Genomic DNA, 13725 nt, shown 5'->3' on the forward strand with positions numbered 1-13725 from the left:
GAGAAGAGTAAGTGTAGCACATGCAAGGACATGAATACCACCGCCTGCAAGTTCCTCTACAAACTGCACACCGTTCTGACTTTGAACTGTTCCTTCATCATCACCAAGTCTAAATTTCTTTCTAATAGCATTGTAAGTAAGTCTCTATCCAGAGGTCTGCAGCTATTTAGGAAGGTAGCTTATAAGCATCTCCAGGGCAGTTAGGGATGGTCAATTTTTGCATCCCATGAATAATTTTTAAAAAGCCTTTAGTGCCACAGAATGTCAATATAGATAGTCATGCTTAATCATCTAGTGTGGGGCTTATACCCACAAACTTTAGATTCAGGTGTCAATACTACCAAATCAGTCATAACTGACTTGAAGGAAGACTGTTCTAGTCTGTTTTGAAACTTTATTGCTGATGGATATTTGTAAATACAGTAACTGTAGAAAGGATGTTTCCCTTGGTCCAGAACAATGGGAATAGTCTCAGGATAAAAGCTGAGCCATTTAGGACTGAGATAAGGAAGAACCTCTTCACTTAAAGAATAGTGAACCTTTGGAATGCTTTACCGGAAAAACTGAAAACTCACTAAGTTTGAGAGATTTATAGGTTTCTACTTGTTAAAGACATCCAGGCATATGGGAATAGGGAGTTGCTGTAGATGATCAGTCATGACTCTGGCGGACTAGACTCTGGACTGAAGGGGACACTGGCTCCTAACACACTTACAGATGGTTATACGTTTGGCACCTGTTTTTAAAATCTATGCTCTTGCACTTTGATACAAATTGTCAAAAGGTGTAAGCAGTGCTTGTTGCTACTAGAACCCAACCTGTTTGCTGTTTTGAACCTCATCACCACAACATCCTTTTTCCCCTTAGTCTAATTGGGGAAAGATTGCTCCAATGTCTTGGGTATGAATACAACAGTTCATGATTTATTTATTTGCTGCTTCATTTTCTTTTAGGTTACAGACAGCAAATTGTCCAAAAGAGAAGGATAAAGGAGGAAATGTCTCTTCAGAGTGTGGAAGCAATGCTGCGAGGCCCTTTAAAACGCCTGAGACAGCAGCCTTCTGAGAGTAATGGAAGTGACAATGGTGAGTTGCATGTTAAACTACAAGCAGTTCCTCCCTGAAATTGCTCCCATTCATAAAACTGTACAGCATGGAAACACACCCTTTGGTCTAACTTGTCCATGCTGACCAGATATTCTAAATTAATCTCGTTCCATTTGCAAGTATTTGGCCCATATCCCCCTAGACCCCTCCTATTCATATAACCGTACAGTTGCCTTTTAAATCTTGTAACTGTATCCGCCTCCACCACTTCCTCTGGCAGATCATTCTATACACATGCCACCCCCTGTGTAGAAAATGCCACCCCTTGGGTTGCTTTTAAATCTTTCTTTGCTCACCTTAAACCTATTCCCCTAAAGTTTTGGACTCTCCCACCCTGGGGAAAAGATTTGATGCTTCTGAGTTGTCAAAATTGGATGGAGAAAATCTTGTTGTGTGTTTTTGCCTACTCGCTCTTTGTGTGATGGAATTTAGTTTACTCTACTGACATGGTGGGTCAGGTTGTCATTCAAAATTGAAATTTGTTTGGAATGTGAAAGAGCTGATGTTTACAATATTCTGCATCCTCTTGAGGCACCACATACTGTTGTGGAGAAAATATAGAGAATCACCAGGAGACGCAGAGAAGTAGGTCTTTTATTTGCAAACAAAAAACCATGACATTGAAAGCAATTTCTTGAATGCCCACGAACCTCTAGGTCTGTGGATTTTTATTTTTTTTTTTAATCATGTTTCTGTTAGCTTATGAGCATGTCCAACTATATTAATCAAACTCTAGCTACACAATAAACCAGTGATGTTAATTCCCACTATCTCTTTAGTTGTACATTCTACTTAATGTTATTCTAATGTCACGGTTAGATATTTATTGCTAACTCTCTGCTACAGTGATCTTCTATTCCAGACTAACCTGTCATGATAGATATTTTGCTATTCCATCTGTTACAATAGTCTCCTGAATCAAGCTGCCTAATGACGTGTCCCAAATATTTATTGTCCCAATCCTGTCCTAATAACACTTAACAGAGGAACTTGCTTTGTGACTTGTTATCTCATCTCGCCATAGTGACCTTTCAGCCTTAACCGTATGCTGCTAATTGGTGTAAGAACATTCCACTGTTCTTATCCCATCCTGCCTTCCGCAGTTTGCCAGTGGTCTTCATGCTTTAACCCTTCCCATGCTTTAGTGTTCCTTATTTTCCATAATACTTGTGGAATTCTTCTGGGACTTTTTAAAGGAATTGTGTGTTTGTATAGGATACAGCAGTTGCTGGTTCATTCTAGACTCGTTGACAATATTAGATTGTCACTGCTGCCATTCTACTGGTATGGGGTCCAGAATGAGGACTGTTTGAAGTAGTTTATAGCCACCAATCCTACTTTACCTGTACTTTGCCTGAGACCTATTTAATGATCAGTGGTAGACAAATACGCCATGTAGAGTCTTTAGAGCAGGTACTGTTCTTAATATGTTTTATTGTATGATAGCAACAACTATAACTACTTTACAAGTCAGACAATTTTAATGAGGATTCTCTGAAGTTGTACTGAATACATCTGGTCTGTATAAAGGTGAGTGTAGGACTCTGAGCTCCACCCATTATATCAATATTTCTCTCTGTCGGTGGAGACTATGTAATGTTAGATCTATTATTACTTGCCTGTTTTCTCTCCTGTAGTACATGCCCACTAATTAAGCTTATTAGTATACATTAGCACTCACTTATCTAAAAATTTATTGCTCCAGAACTGCAATCAATATTCTTGAAATCCAAACACTTGCCACCTTTGCTACTTATCAAGTCACATTTTACACATGAGCCTGCTTATGGGTTGCTTAGTTGCAACACATCTATGGTTGTAATAAAACCTAGTCCTTTTCTGCAGAAATAAAATTGATATTTTGTTTTCCAGCCTTCCAAAGTGATCAAAAAGATGTTTTGGTGATGAGCTGAATTTTCTAAACCAAAACATTTAATCTCTGCCAGGAGCCTTCCCTTGCTCCCTTTCTGGATGCTTGCATTTCCCAACTTGACTTTTTTTTATTTTCTGCTTGTACAAAAACTTCTTGATGTCTACACTACTTCCTTGCTTGTAAATATATTTAAATATGTTACTTCATTCTCCTAACGTATCTCGCTGGTCAAATAGTTCATCCATGTGGCATATTCTAGTCCTTTCATAATCATTCAATTTCAAACAGTCCAGGCATCCCTGGATTTCTAAGTTAAATGCAGTAGGACAAATCCAATCCACCTCAACAATCTGGTCTAATCAGCAAAGTGAAAGACGTCTGTCGTACTACCAAGTGCCATTTACTCAGCCAATGACCTATTGACTGACATCTGTTTGGTCAGTGTCCTAGGCTGGCCAGCATCTTTACTGTAGACCTTACCTACGGTCAGAAGTAAGGATATTTGTTGAATGCTGTGTTTGGTACTATTTACAATTCCTTGGGCAATGAGGCAGACTTTTGCATGTGTAGCAATAGCTAGGCAGCATTCAAACTTGGGCTAATATGTGGCAATTAACATCAACAAAACAGTAAGCTACTTTCACTTGACATTCAACAACATTATCATAGTTGAATGTCCCACCATGAACATCCTAGGGTCCCATTCAATCACATTAGCAAGTCATTCCTATAAATAGTGGTTGGAAGCCCTATAATAGGTTGGATGTTGTTTGGCAAATACCAGCCCCCCGCCCCCTCCCAAAAAAACCCTCCACTAAGCGTGTTTACCACCTACAAGATACTATTTTGGAGTGTGACAAAATATTCTCCACTGCCTGGATGAGTGCTGTTCCAGCAACATTGACGTCAAGACCAACCAACTTAAAGCAGGCCACTTGACTGTCACATGAACCACTGGTGCACAATAGCAGCAGTGTGTACTACTAACCACAAGATTCACTGCAGCAACTTGTCAAGGCACTTTTGATAGCAATTTCCATATTTACAACTTTTTTACCATTAGAACTAGCATGGAGCTCCAACACTTGCAACTCTTCCTTCAAATTGCATGTATCGTGACTTTAAGGTACACTTTTATTTCTTCATTATCAGGTGGTTAGAATCCTGGAATGGTCTGTATCAGATCACAATTACCTCTTAAGCTACATCTAATCAAAGGCTGGTTTGCTATCATTTGCTTGGGTAACTGGGGATAGAAAATGTTGGCCTTGCCAGCAAATCTCATATTTGTTTTAATTTTTTTTGTATGTGATGAGACCAGCATCTACAGTTGAACTGAATGGCTTGCTGGCCTATGTCAGGGGATATTTCAGTCAACCACATTGCTGTGGATCTGGCTCTCATAGGCCAAATAAGATATGAATAGATATAATCCTCTACCAGATATTGGTGAATAAGGTGAATTCCAACAACAGTCCAGTAGTTTCCTGATACTTAATGAGACATTTTCCTGTTTTTACTATTTTAGCTTAAATTGCGCAAGTTAAAATTCGTCACGTCATGGTATTTAGTAAATGTGCTGTGATCCAACTTGAATAAATCAGAGGTGCAAAAACAGATTGCCTGTGGTTTTGGTGTCCAATATTTATCCTTTTCGTTGTATTGCTCTCTACTTTACAATGTGACGTGTGCAATTTCCCACAAGCTACCATATTCATTGAGAATAACTCTTCCAAACTAGTGCCCTTCTTGCTATTTTAACAAATAACATTAATAGTTGACCAAAGACGAAATTTGTATTTATTTTAAAAGTTTTTCCACAAGTAATTTTATTATTTTGAGATTAAGTATATTCTGTGATTCATTAATAGAATTCTGATTTACAGCGCTACCACAAGCCTCTCTAAAGAGGCAGAAATCTTCCTTGGATGAAGAAAGAGAAAACATAAATCCTATGGACTCTGCTTGTACTTCCTCCAAGACATTTCGAGCCCTAGAGCAGGAGATCAAACCAGACACTCCTGTTGTTCCATCAGTAAAATCAAGGCTTCACAGACTTGCAGCAGAGAGGAAAGCTTGGGATTCTGATGGTATGATCTTTTTCTTGCAGTATGATTCAAGTTTCTGTGCTGTTTTTAAACTTAGTACAACCAGCTGATAGGGACATCACTGTAAGCAATAACAGCCTTCTTGTAGCTTATGTAGCTGTGGTAGTGGGAAGTCTGGTTCTTCCCGGAGGCCAGTGGCTGCAACTTATTGTACCTGTAGCTGAAACAGCTGGGATGAACCAATAGCATAGAAACTAGGAATTTGAAATTTGTGTAGCTTAATTCTGCATCATTATCTCACTGAATTGCTTTTGTTACTTTTTAATTATTGGTTCACTTGCACTATTCCCTTGTGCATAACTGTCCCACACAAGCATTTAAATACTTTGGGAATCTAAACTTTACTGGTTGTACAAATTTGTTAGGGTGGCATTCTATCTTTACCTACACGTTAAATTCAAAATAAACAATGCTTAATGACACACAGGTGCCAGTTAAAATTCTGAGATTAATATTCATGATCTATAAAGCAAATTATGGCAGCATCTGTCGAGAGAAATCTGAGTTAACGTTTTCTGGTTAAGCGACCTTTCTTCATAATGCTCAGTAAGGAATGAGAATGCTTTCAGTAATTTATGTTCTACCTCTTTTTAGAATTTTCTTCTGATATGCAAGTGTCTTTGAAAAATGGGCTGGTCCGTCCAGAAGCAACTGGATCTTGGAAGGATGAATTAGCCAGACCTGCTATTAAGAAGGTATATGAAGCTGCTCATGACCTGAGCCCTGACAAGAATGCTACTTTTGTATTGATCATACATGCCATGAAGAAGGAAGATTTTAGAACTTAAAATCACCTTTTAATTTTTGTTTTTGGCATTGTTTTGAATGCTTTCACCTACATCCTGTCCATTCTCATCAAACTGAGCCTTAAGCATATCTTTCTTGTTGTTTTCTTGGTGACGTGGTCCTGTGAAGTGTACTCAATGTCAGGAGTAAGTGATATTGTCTGAATGGTCTTACTTAACAGGGTTGAATCAGAGTGCTGGCTGTCAACAAAGTTCAATTTTCCTGACCTTTTTTAAACTGCTCCTTTTGTCCAGTTATAGATGACAACTATACACTGAGCTGATCTCCAAAATGAATTTTGCGTTTCTAACTCCAACATTTTCTACTGAAGGCTGTGTAGACCAACAAATGGAGGCAGCAAGGCTGTGTTGCAGTTATTAAACTAGTGTAAAGAAAATCTAAAATGGAACTGCAGATTTTATGTATATCTCTATGGGGATTATTGCTGCTTTCACAGCATAGAATGTATATACATCTCAATTGTCTCCCTCTGATCAAATCTTTCAATGCTGAAGACTTTTTCATTTTGTCAAATTGCTACAATGTTCTAGATCAACAGTTATTCCCATCTTCTCATCTATCTATCTATAAACGTGTTCAAAGTTAGAAATTACACAATCCCAGGTTATAGTCCAATAGGGCTATTTAAAATCGTAAGCTTTTTGAGCACTGCTCTTTTTGTGAAGTGGAGGGAAGTGTACCAACACAGAATATATAGGTGGAAAGATAAGATAAATTCAGAAAATGGAGTGTTAACCAATAAGCACATAGTGTGACAGGCTGAATAACAATGATGGGTTAACATATGAGCTGATTAATTAAAGCAGAGGGGTAACTACAAATCAAAAATTAGATGATGATAGAGACACTCCAAACAGCTGGAATAATCAGAGTCTCATAACGAGGGGCTAACAAAGTAACAAGTAATCAAAAACCAGGTAGAGAGAGAATTAAGGTAACTGTGTCAAAACAGACCAGTAAGAATATTTTACAAGCACAGTACAGCATGTAGCATGACATGAACCAGAGATCACTGTTGAAGCTGTCCTTATAAATAAAGAGCTTGGCTATTTTTCTGCTTGGCTGTTCTGCGTTGTTGTGTATCTTGAAGGACGCCTTCGAGGATGCTTACCTGAAGACCTAAGGCTGAATGTCCTTGATCACTGAAGTGTTACTCGACTGGGAACGAACATTCCTGTTTGGCAATCATTGCAGTGTCTGTTCGTCCATTGTCATAGCACCTGAATGGTCTCCTTGAGGTACCATGCCTTAGGACATCCTTTCCTGCAGCGTATGAGTTGGGAAAACATTGGCTGGGTCGCATGAGTATATGTTGTGTACCTGGTGGGTGGTTTTCCCACGTATGATGGTAGTACCCATGTCGTTCTGACATGTCTTGGAAAGTTTGCCATGGCAGCGTTGTGTAGTGTTGTAGTTGGTGTTCCCCTGAAGGCTGGGTAGCTCCACATCACAAGGGTGTTGTGATATTAACTGTGTGTAATAACTTAGTGTAACAGTTAGACACTAAACTGGATAATGTTGGATAGAAATACAATTTAATTATTAAATTAACTCACTAGGCCACTTCCGAGGTGGTTAAATATCTAAATATTAATGACGAACAAAGTGGCAGATTTTGTACTCTGTCAAATCCACTTGGCTCATTAATATTTGTTAATGTTGTCAAATTTGAAACCATTTTCTGGAGGCAAAGCAGAAATCCTGCTCCTATGTCTTACCTTATTAATCCAGGCAATTGGAATTTTTGTTTCATAATACAACCACTACACTGCTGTATTGATATAATAATGAGACTCTTTGTGCATTTATACTGTGGTGTTTCTCTAGTAACCAAGTGGAAAACACCAGAATTCAATGTTTGAGATCTGTTGGAACTTGCAAATCTCTGTTAGAGAGCATTAGCCATGCTCCAATCTGTGCTAATCCTCACCAGCAGTCCTCCAATGAATTGAATCTCCTTCGTCCCTAATTTTACACATTTTCTCCTTGAGCAGCACACTCATGTCATTAATTTTTTTTTCTGGTCCCTACTGCTGGAATCTAGTATGGGCTGCAACTATGTATACCACTAAGATCCTAGAACCAATTCCTTGTTACATTAACGGTGGAGACATCCTTCTCTTCAGGAGGATAAAATTAACAGAGCTCTACTTGAAAGGATTGACAAGGATTGGAGGGTTTGAGCTAAGGAGAGGCTGGTTGGTTGGGGTGTTTTTCCCTGGAGTGTCATAGGCTGAGGGGTGCCCTTTATGGAGGTTTGTAAAATCATGAGGGGCATGGAAAGGGTGAATAGCCAAGGTCTTCCCTTCAGGATAGGGGAGTCCAAAACTAGAGGGCATAGGTTTAAGGTGAGAAGGGAAAGATTACAAAAGGACCTGAGGGGCACCCTTTTCACGCAGAGTGTGGTATGTGTATGGAATGAGCTGCCAAAAGAAGTGATGGGGGGGCTAGCACAATTTCAACGTTTAAAAGGATGGGTACATTAATAGGAAAGGTTTAAAGGGATATGGTAAATTGAACTAGATCAGTTTAGATATCTAGTCAGCAGGGATCATTTGGACTGAAGGGTCTGTTTCTCGGCTGTACAACTAACTCTGACTTCTGACTGTCCGGTAAAACCTATTGATAAATGATGCCATATGATTAAGATCCAGTGAGATCCACATCAATTTAAATACCTTGTTCTCTCTCCAGATACCTATGTGATTGTTAATCACTTGAAATGTTCTGAGCATAGTGTCTGAAAATTATTCAAAGGGCAATTATTCATTGGGACTGAAAATTATTCATTGGGACTGACTATTAATCCTTTTCTAATAAAATTTCATATAGGACATCTTTTTGTGAGGGAGGAATCTGGGGTTGCTACAGGAGAGTTTCAGTAATTTTTTTATTTCTGATCTATGCTTGGTAGCTGACTTGTGTGTTACTTGCATGTTGCATCATCCAAGTTGGATCCCACAGTGAACAGCACTTGCTATATAAATTTTCCATTTTCTGTTGGAGCAGGCCAGACAGGAGACTGAAACAAGAACTAACTTGAGTTGCACAAAAGAGAAAACTATAACGATTTCTAGTAAGTGTAATCTGTATTAGTCTTCAATTCATGTGGTGATTGTGCATATTATTAGTAACTATCAAAAGTACTCTGGTGTGACTGGGTAACTTCCTGAAACTATTGTAAACTAACTTATGTCAAATGCCAACATGAAGAAGGCGGTAGTTCTGCAATACATCAAAATTGGTGCAAAAGGTATTGAAAACTATGATTAACTTCCTATTACTCCCTTGCATTAATTCTTTTCCCTTGCTCACATGCTTGACCATTGTTTCCCTTCCTTTCAGAATGTTTTTCTTTTTGCCATCTGTTTTCTCTCCATTTTGCCTTGCATTTTCATTCTATTTTTGCTACCTTCCCATTTGTGAATTTCAGTTTTTGTAACGTTTTTTAATATGTACAGTACATTACAGACCGACATTACTGCAGTATTTGAGGATTGCTTTTATGTGATTTTAAGTCTTGCATTTTCAGTTTAAATCTAATTTTTAAAAAAATGCAGATTTTGAGCATAGAAGTTAGGTGTGAAGAACATTAAACTATATAACTTTTCAATATTTCACGAGTCACCAATACATTTTGAAGGTTATTGTATTGGAACTATGTTGGCATTCTACCTTTTTTTTTCCTGCTTGCTATTTCCCTCCCTCCCTCCCTTTCTTTCTTTCCCTCCCTCCCTCCCTCCCTCCCTTTCTTTCCCTCCCTCCCTCCCTCCCTCCCTCTCCTTTCTTTCCCTCCCTCCCTCCCTCCCTCTCCTTTCTTTCTCTCCCTCCCTCTCCTTTCTTTCTCTCCCTCCCTCCCTCCCTCTCCTTTCTTTCTCTCCCTCCCTCTCCTTTCTTTCTTTCTCTCCCTCCCTCTCCTTTCTTTCTTTCTCTCCCTCCCTCTCCTTTCTTTCTTTCTCTCCCTCCCTCTCCTTTCTTTCTTTCTCTCCCTCCCTCTCCTTTCTTTCTTTCTCTCCCTCCCTCTCCTTTCTTTCTTTCTCTCTTTTCTTTGGCCCAGTGTTAATGTAAAATAGCATTTGAACTGTTTTGCTTTATTACCATCATTAAACTGTAAAAGTACTTGTGCGTTTATCCAAAATGCTCGGGATCAGCTGGCTTTCAACAGTCAGAATTTTTTGAATTTCAGAATAAGTTGCAATTTGGTGAAATTTTAAATAATCTTTCCGAAGAACAGACTACTTGAGTAAAACTGGCCCTGAAACAAAATTGAGGTCTGCCAGTGCTGGGCCACAGCCCCATATGTCATGAGTGACATGCATTGAGTGGGTGTGGACTTGGGTTAACTGTTTGCATGCCAAACTACCACCTTTAATAATGGGGGGAAAAAAACTTCACAAAAAAAAAATCAGACTTTGGATAAAGGGTTGTCTACCTGTATCAGTCAAGCAATGCTCCAGATCTTCTGCTTGCAAATCTAATTACTACTTACTGAGAGGTACTCTCCCCAGTGAAGTATTCCACAAACTCTGAGAAGTGGCAACATTCGGTGGGTCAGAGCTCCTATACAGAAACGTGAACTTTTTCTTATTAATATTCTGTCTAATTGGTCAAGACTGTGGTTTAAGCAAAAAAGACTAGGTAGATTCTTGGAATAAGAAATATGATTATGGTTGATCTGACCCTCCACTCCACTTTCCTGCCGTATGCCCAGAACTGTTAATTCCCTTAACAATTTAAAACTTTGTCCACCTCCGTGTTGAATATGCTTAATGACCAAACCTATGTAGCACTCTGCAGTCCTGTCCTGAGGAAATTCTTCCTCATTTCTGTCTTGGGTGGACAATCTCTTGATGAATATCATTGGCTACACTTCAAAAAACATTTTTAGCATGAATAATTTGAGTTGAAGACATTTTAGAAATGTAACTGTAAACTTGTGAAGTACTAGCTTTAGATTGTCACTTAACAGTTCAAAGAATGCAGATAAATTTCCTGTACTTGCGGCTGCTGATTTTTCTTTACACCATGATTTATTCACTTCAAATTTGTCTAATTGTAATTGATACTATGGCTTGCTTACTTAAAAACACAATAGGTGTTGTTGTGCAATCTGTTCGAGAGAAATTTGAAGAATTGAGTCATGAGAAACCGAAGCAGGAGGAAAGGGGAAGCTGCTCTAAGATAACTGAAACAACCCAAAGTACAAAAGCCATCCAGGAAATACTGCTTCAGAAGTCTACTGCCAGTGCATCTCATGTCATTTGGATAAAAAAGGTAAATTGCAGACTGCACTTTTTTTTTAAAATTGGGGAAATGATGATGAACAGATGATAAATAGGACCAGGAGTAAAGCATTCACCTTAAACCTGCTCTGCCAGACTTTCTGAAACACTAATGTGGCTATTACTTGTGTATTATGATTGCCTTTGCCTTTGATAACTTTTACGGGTCAGGGTCAAACTGTGCAGGAGTATTGTTGGAATTAGTACAGGTGAAATAGTCAAAGATGTGTATTTTTTAGCAAGATTTTTGAAGTGGAGGAATAAAGCCAAGCAAATTGCATTGATTTGGGTGAGTGGCTAGAAGATCAGCCATCAATAGCTGAAGAAAAAGGATTGCATATTGAACTAGAATTAGTGATTTGGGTATGAACAAGCCGATGGAACAGTGAGTATTGCAGAATTGGGGTGAAGAGTTTTATACATGTGTTGAAGAATTGGGATTTGGCGTGGGTCAGCAAAGTTAGGGGTACTGATTGAATGCCAATTTGTATTGGGACCTTTTTTAAGTGAGATACAGAATGGTTCAAAATGCTCAGTCAAATTGCGTTAAGGAAGAGGGTATTGGGAGATTTTTCTTAGTGGGGGTAAAATGAGAAATAACGGAAGGCTTCAGTTTACCAAGCGATGAAACATCTTTTAATAGTGAAGTTTAAGTTGGAGCTGTAAGGTCATAGATGCCCTTGGTAAGAGTGGTGGGTGTATGGTCGAGTCAGAGACATTAGGAACATTTTAAGTGACTGCTGAACAAGCATATGGACAGCAGTAAATTGAGGGGTGTTTAGGTTAGGTTGATCTTGCATTAAGATAAATGCTTAGGACTACATTGTGTGCTGAAGGGCCTATACTGGACTGTACTATTTTGTTCTATTCTAGAATCTAATGTGACAATTTGAGCATGCACCAACTGAGGACTTGATTGTGTTTTTAAGAAACCAAGTGAGTGACAAAATTGACAGTATCATAGCCATAGGTCTAACTGTAATGAAGGCAAAAATGAGTATTGCTAAATTGAAATATGTAAAATGTTGGCATCTTTGACCAGAGTGATTCTAATTTTGTGGATAAAATAGAAGCCTGATTGCAAGGATCACTCCACATGGAATGGATAATGTGGTGCCTTCTGGAATTTAGGATCTGGGGCTTAAAGGTCAAAGCAGCCAAAGTTCAATTTTTATAAATGGCTTTTTGAGGTTCTACATCATAGATTGGTCAGAAAAGTAAAAGACCACAGAATTCCAGGGAAAATGACAATTTTTGGATTCAAAGTTGAGGCAGAAAACAGATTATTGTTTGAATGTCTTTGTAAATGGAAGAACATTTTCCATGGGGCTTAGACCATTGACTAAAGTTTGGAGATGAGCTTTTTTTTTAAAAGTTGGGGCTGTGGTTAAATGCTGTTTGTAGGAAAGTTTCAATTAACTTGTCAGAGAGGTGAAACAGTGGCATAAGCAGTTCTCACCAGGCAGGAAGGCAAGTGAATAAATGGTAGGGTACTAGAGTGTAGAGGACCAGAGATGCCTGGCAATGAATATCCACAGATACCTGCAGATAGGTGATAAAGACAGACTGGGTGTATCTTTTAATTGAAGTGTAGCATAATATGACTGACGACATAATATTAGCATGACATAATATTGTGACCTCTTGGATACTGAAACAGTCCGTTCTAAATGCAACAAGAACCGGAAAATATCTAGGTTTGGACAGGCAACAAGTAAGTAACAACAACGCTCGTACCCCACAAGTGCAAGTAATGACCACCTCCATCAAGAGCAAATCTCATCGTTGCCCTATGATGTTTGACATCACCATCACTGAATTCCTCACCATTAATATCTTACCATTGACCAGAAACTGAGTAGACTAGACCAGAGTGTATAGGAGATTACTCCCTGCAAGATTCTTAATGCTCCTCCTGACTTTCCAAAGCCTGAGCACCATCTGAGATGCGATTCAGAAATGTGATAGAATACACATCACTTGCCTGGATGAGTGTAGATCCCATAACACTCAGGATGGTCAAAACCATCCAGGACAAAGAAGCCTGCTTGATCAGCATCCCATCCATAAACTTTCAGTTCCCCCCTCCAAAAACTCAGTAACAGCAATGCACTGCAGAAATTCACCAAAGATGGTTGAAGTACACTATCTTCAAACCTACGATTGGTACCATCTAGATGGACAAAGACATCAGGGAAGCATGGTGGCTCAGTGGTTAGCAATGCTGCCTTAGTGCCAGGGACCTGGGCTCAATTGCAGCCTCTCGCAACTGTGCAAACCCACACCCTGTCTGTGTGGGTTTCCTCTGGGTGCTCTGGTTTTCTCCCACAGTCCAAAGATGTGCCGGTGAGGGTGAATTGGCCATGCTAAATTGCCCCATAGTGTTCAGGGTTGTATAGGTTAGGTGCATTTGTCAAGGGTAGATTAATAGGGTAGGGGACTGGGTCTGGGTGGGATACTCTTTGGGGAGTCAGTGTGGTCTTGTTGGGACAAATGGCCTGTTTCCACACAAGGGATTCTGAGATACTTTGCAACATCAATACTGCAAG

The 13725-nt window shown here is 39.1% G+C and overlaps 1 protein-coding gene across 6 annotated transcripts in view; it reads left to right on the forward strand.

Annotated features, from left to right (window-relative positions):
• Window positions 1-953: 953 nt before the first annotated feature.
• LOC122558634 (anillin-like) overlaps window positions 954-13725 on the forward strand; it is a 58862-nt gene continuing 46090 nt past the window's right edge. For all 6 annotated transcript variants that reach the window (XM_087996056.1, XM_087996057.1, XM_043707432.2 and 3 more), the window contains exons 1-5: window positions 954-1085; window positions 4866-5069; window positions 5682-5782; window positions 8904-8970; window positions 10990-11168. In XM_087996056.1, the coding sequence (XP_087852182.1) occupies window positions 998-1085; window positions 4866-5069; window positions 5682-5782; window positions 8904-8970; window positions 10990-11168 (639 nt within the window). In that variant the 5' untranslated portion in view covers window positions 954-997. The remainder of the gene's footprint in view (window positions 1086-4865; window positions 5070-5681; window positions 5783-8903; window positions 8971-10989; window positions 11169-13725) is intronic.

Source organism: Chiloscyllium plagiosum, unplaced genomic scaffold (genome assembly GCF_037043375.1).
Source record: "Chiloscyllium plagiosum isolate Xiang-an unplaced genomic scaffold, Cpla_swu_hap1 HiC_scaffold_17, whole genome shotgun sequence".
Lineage (NCBI taxonomy): Eukaryota > Metazoa > Chordata > Chondrichthyes > Orectolobiformes > Hemiscylliidae > Chiloscyllium > Chiloscyllium plagiosum.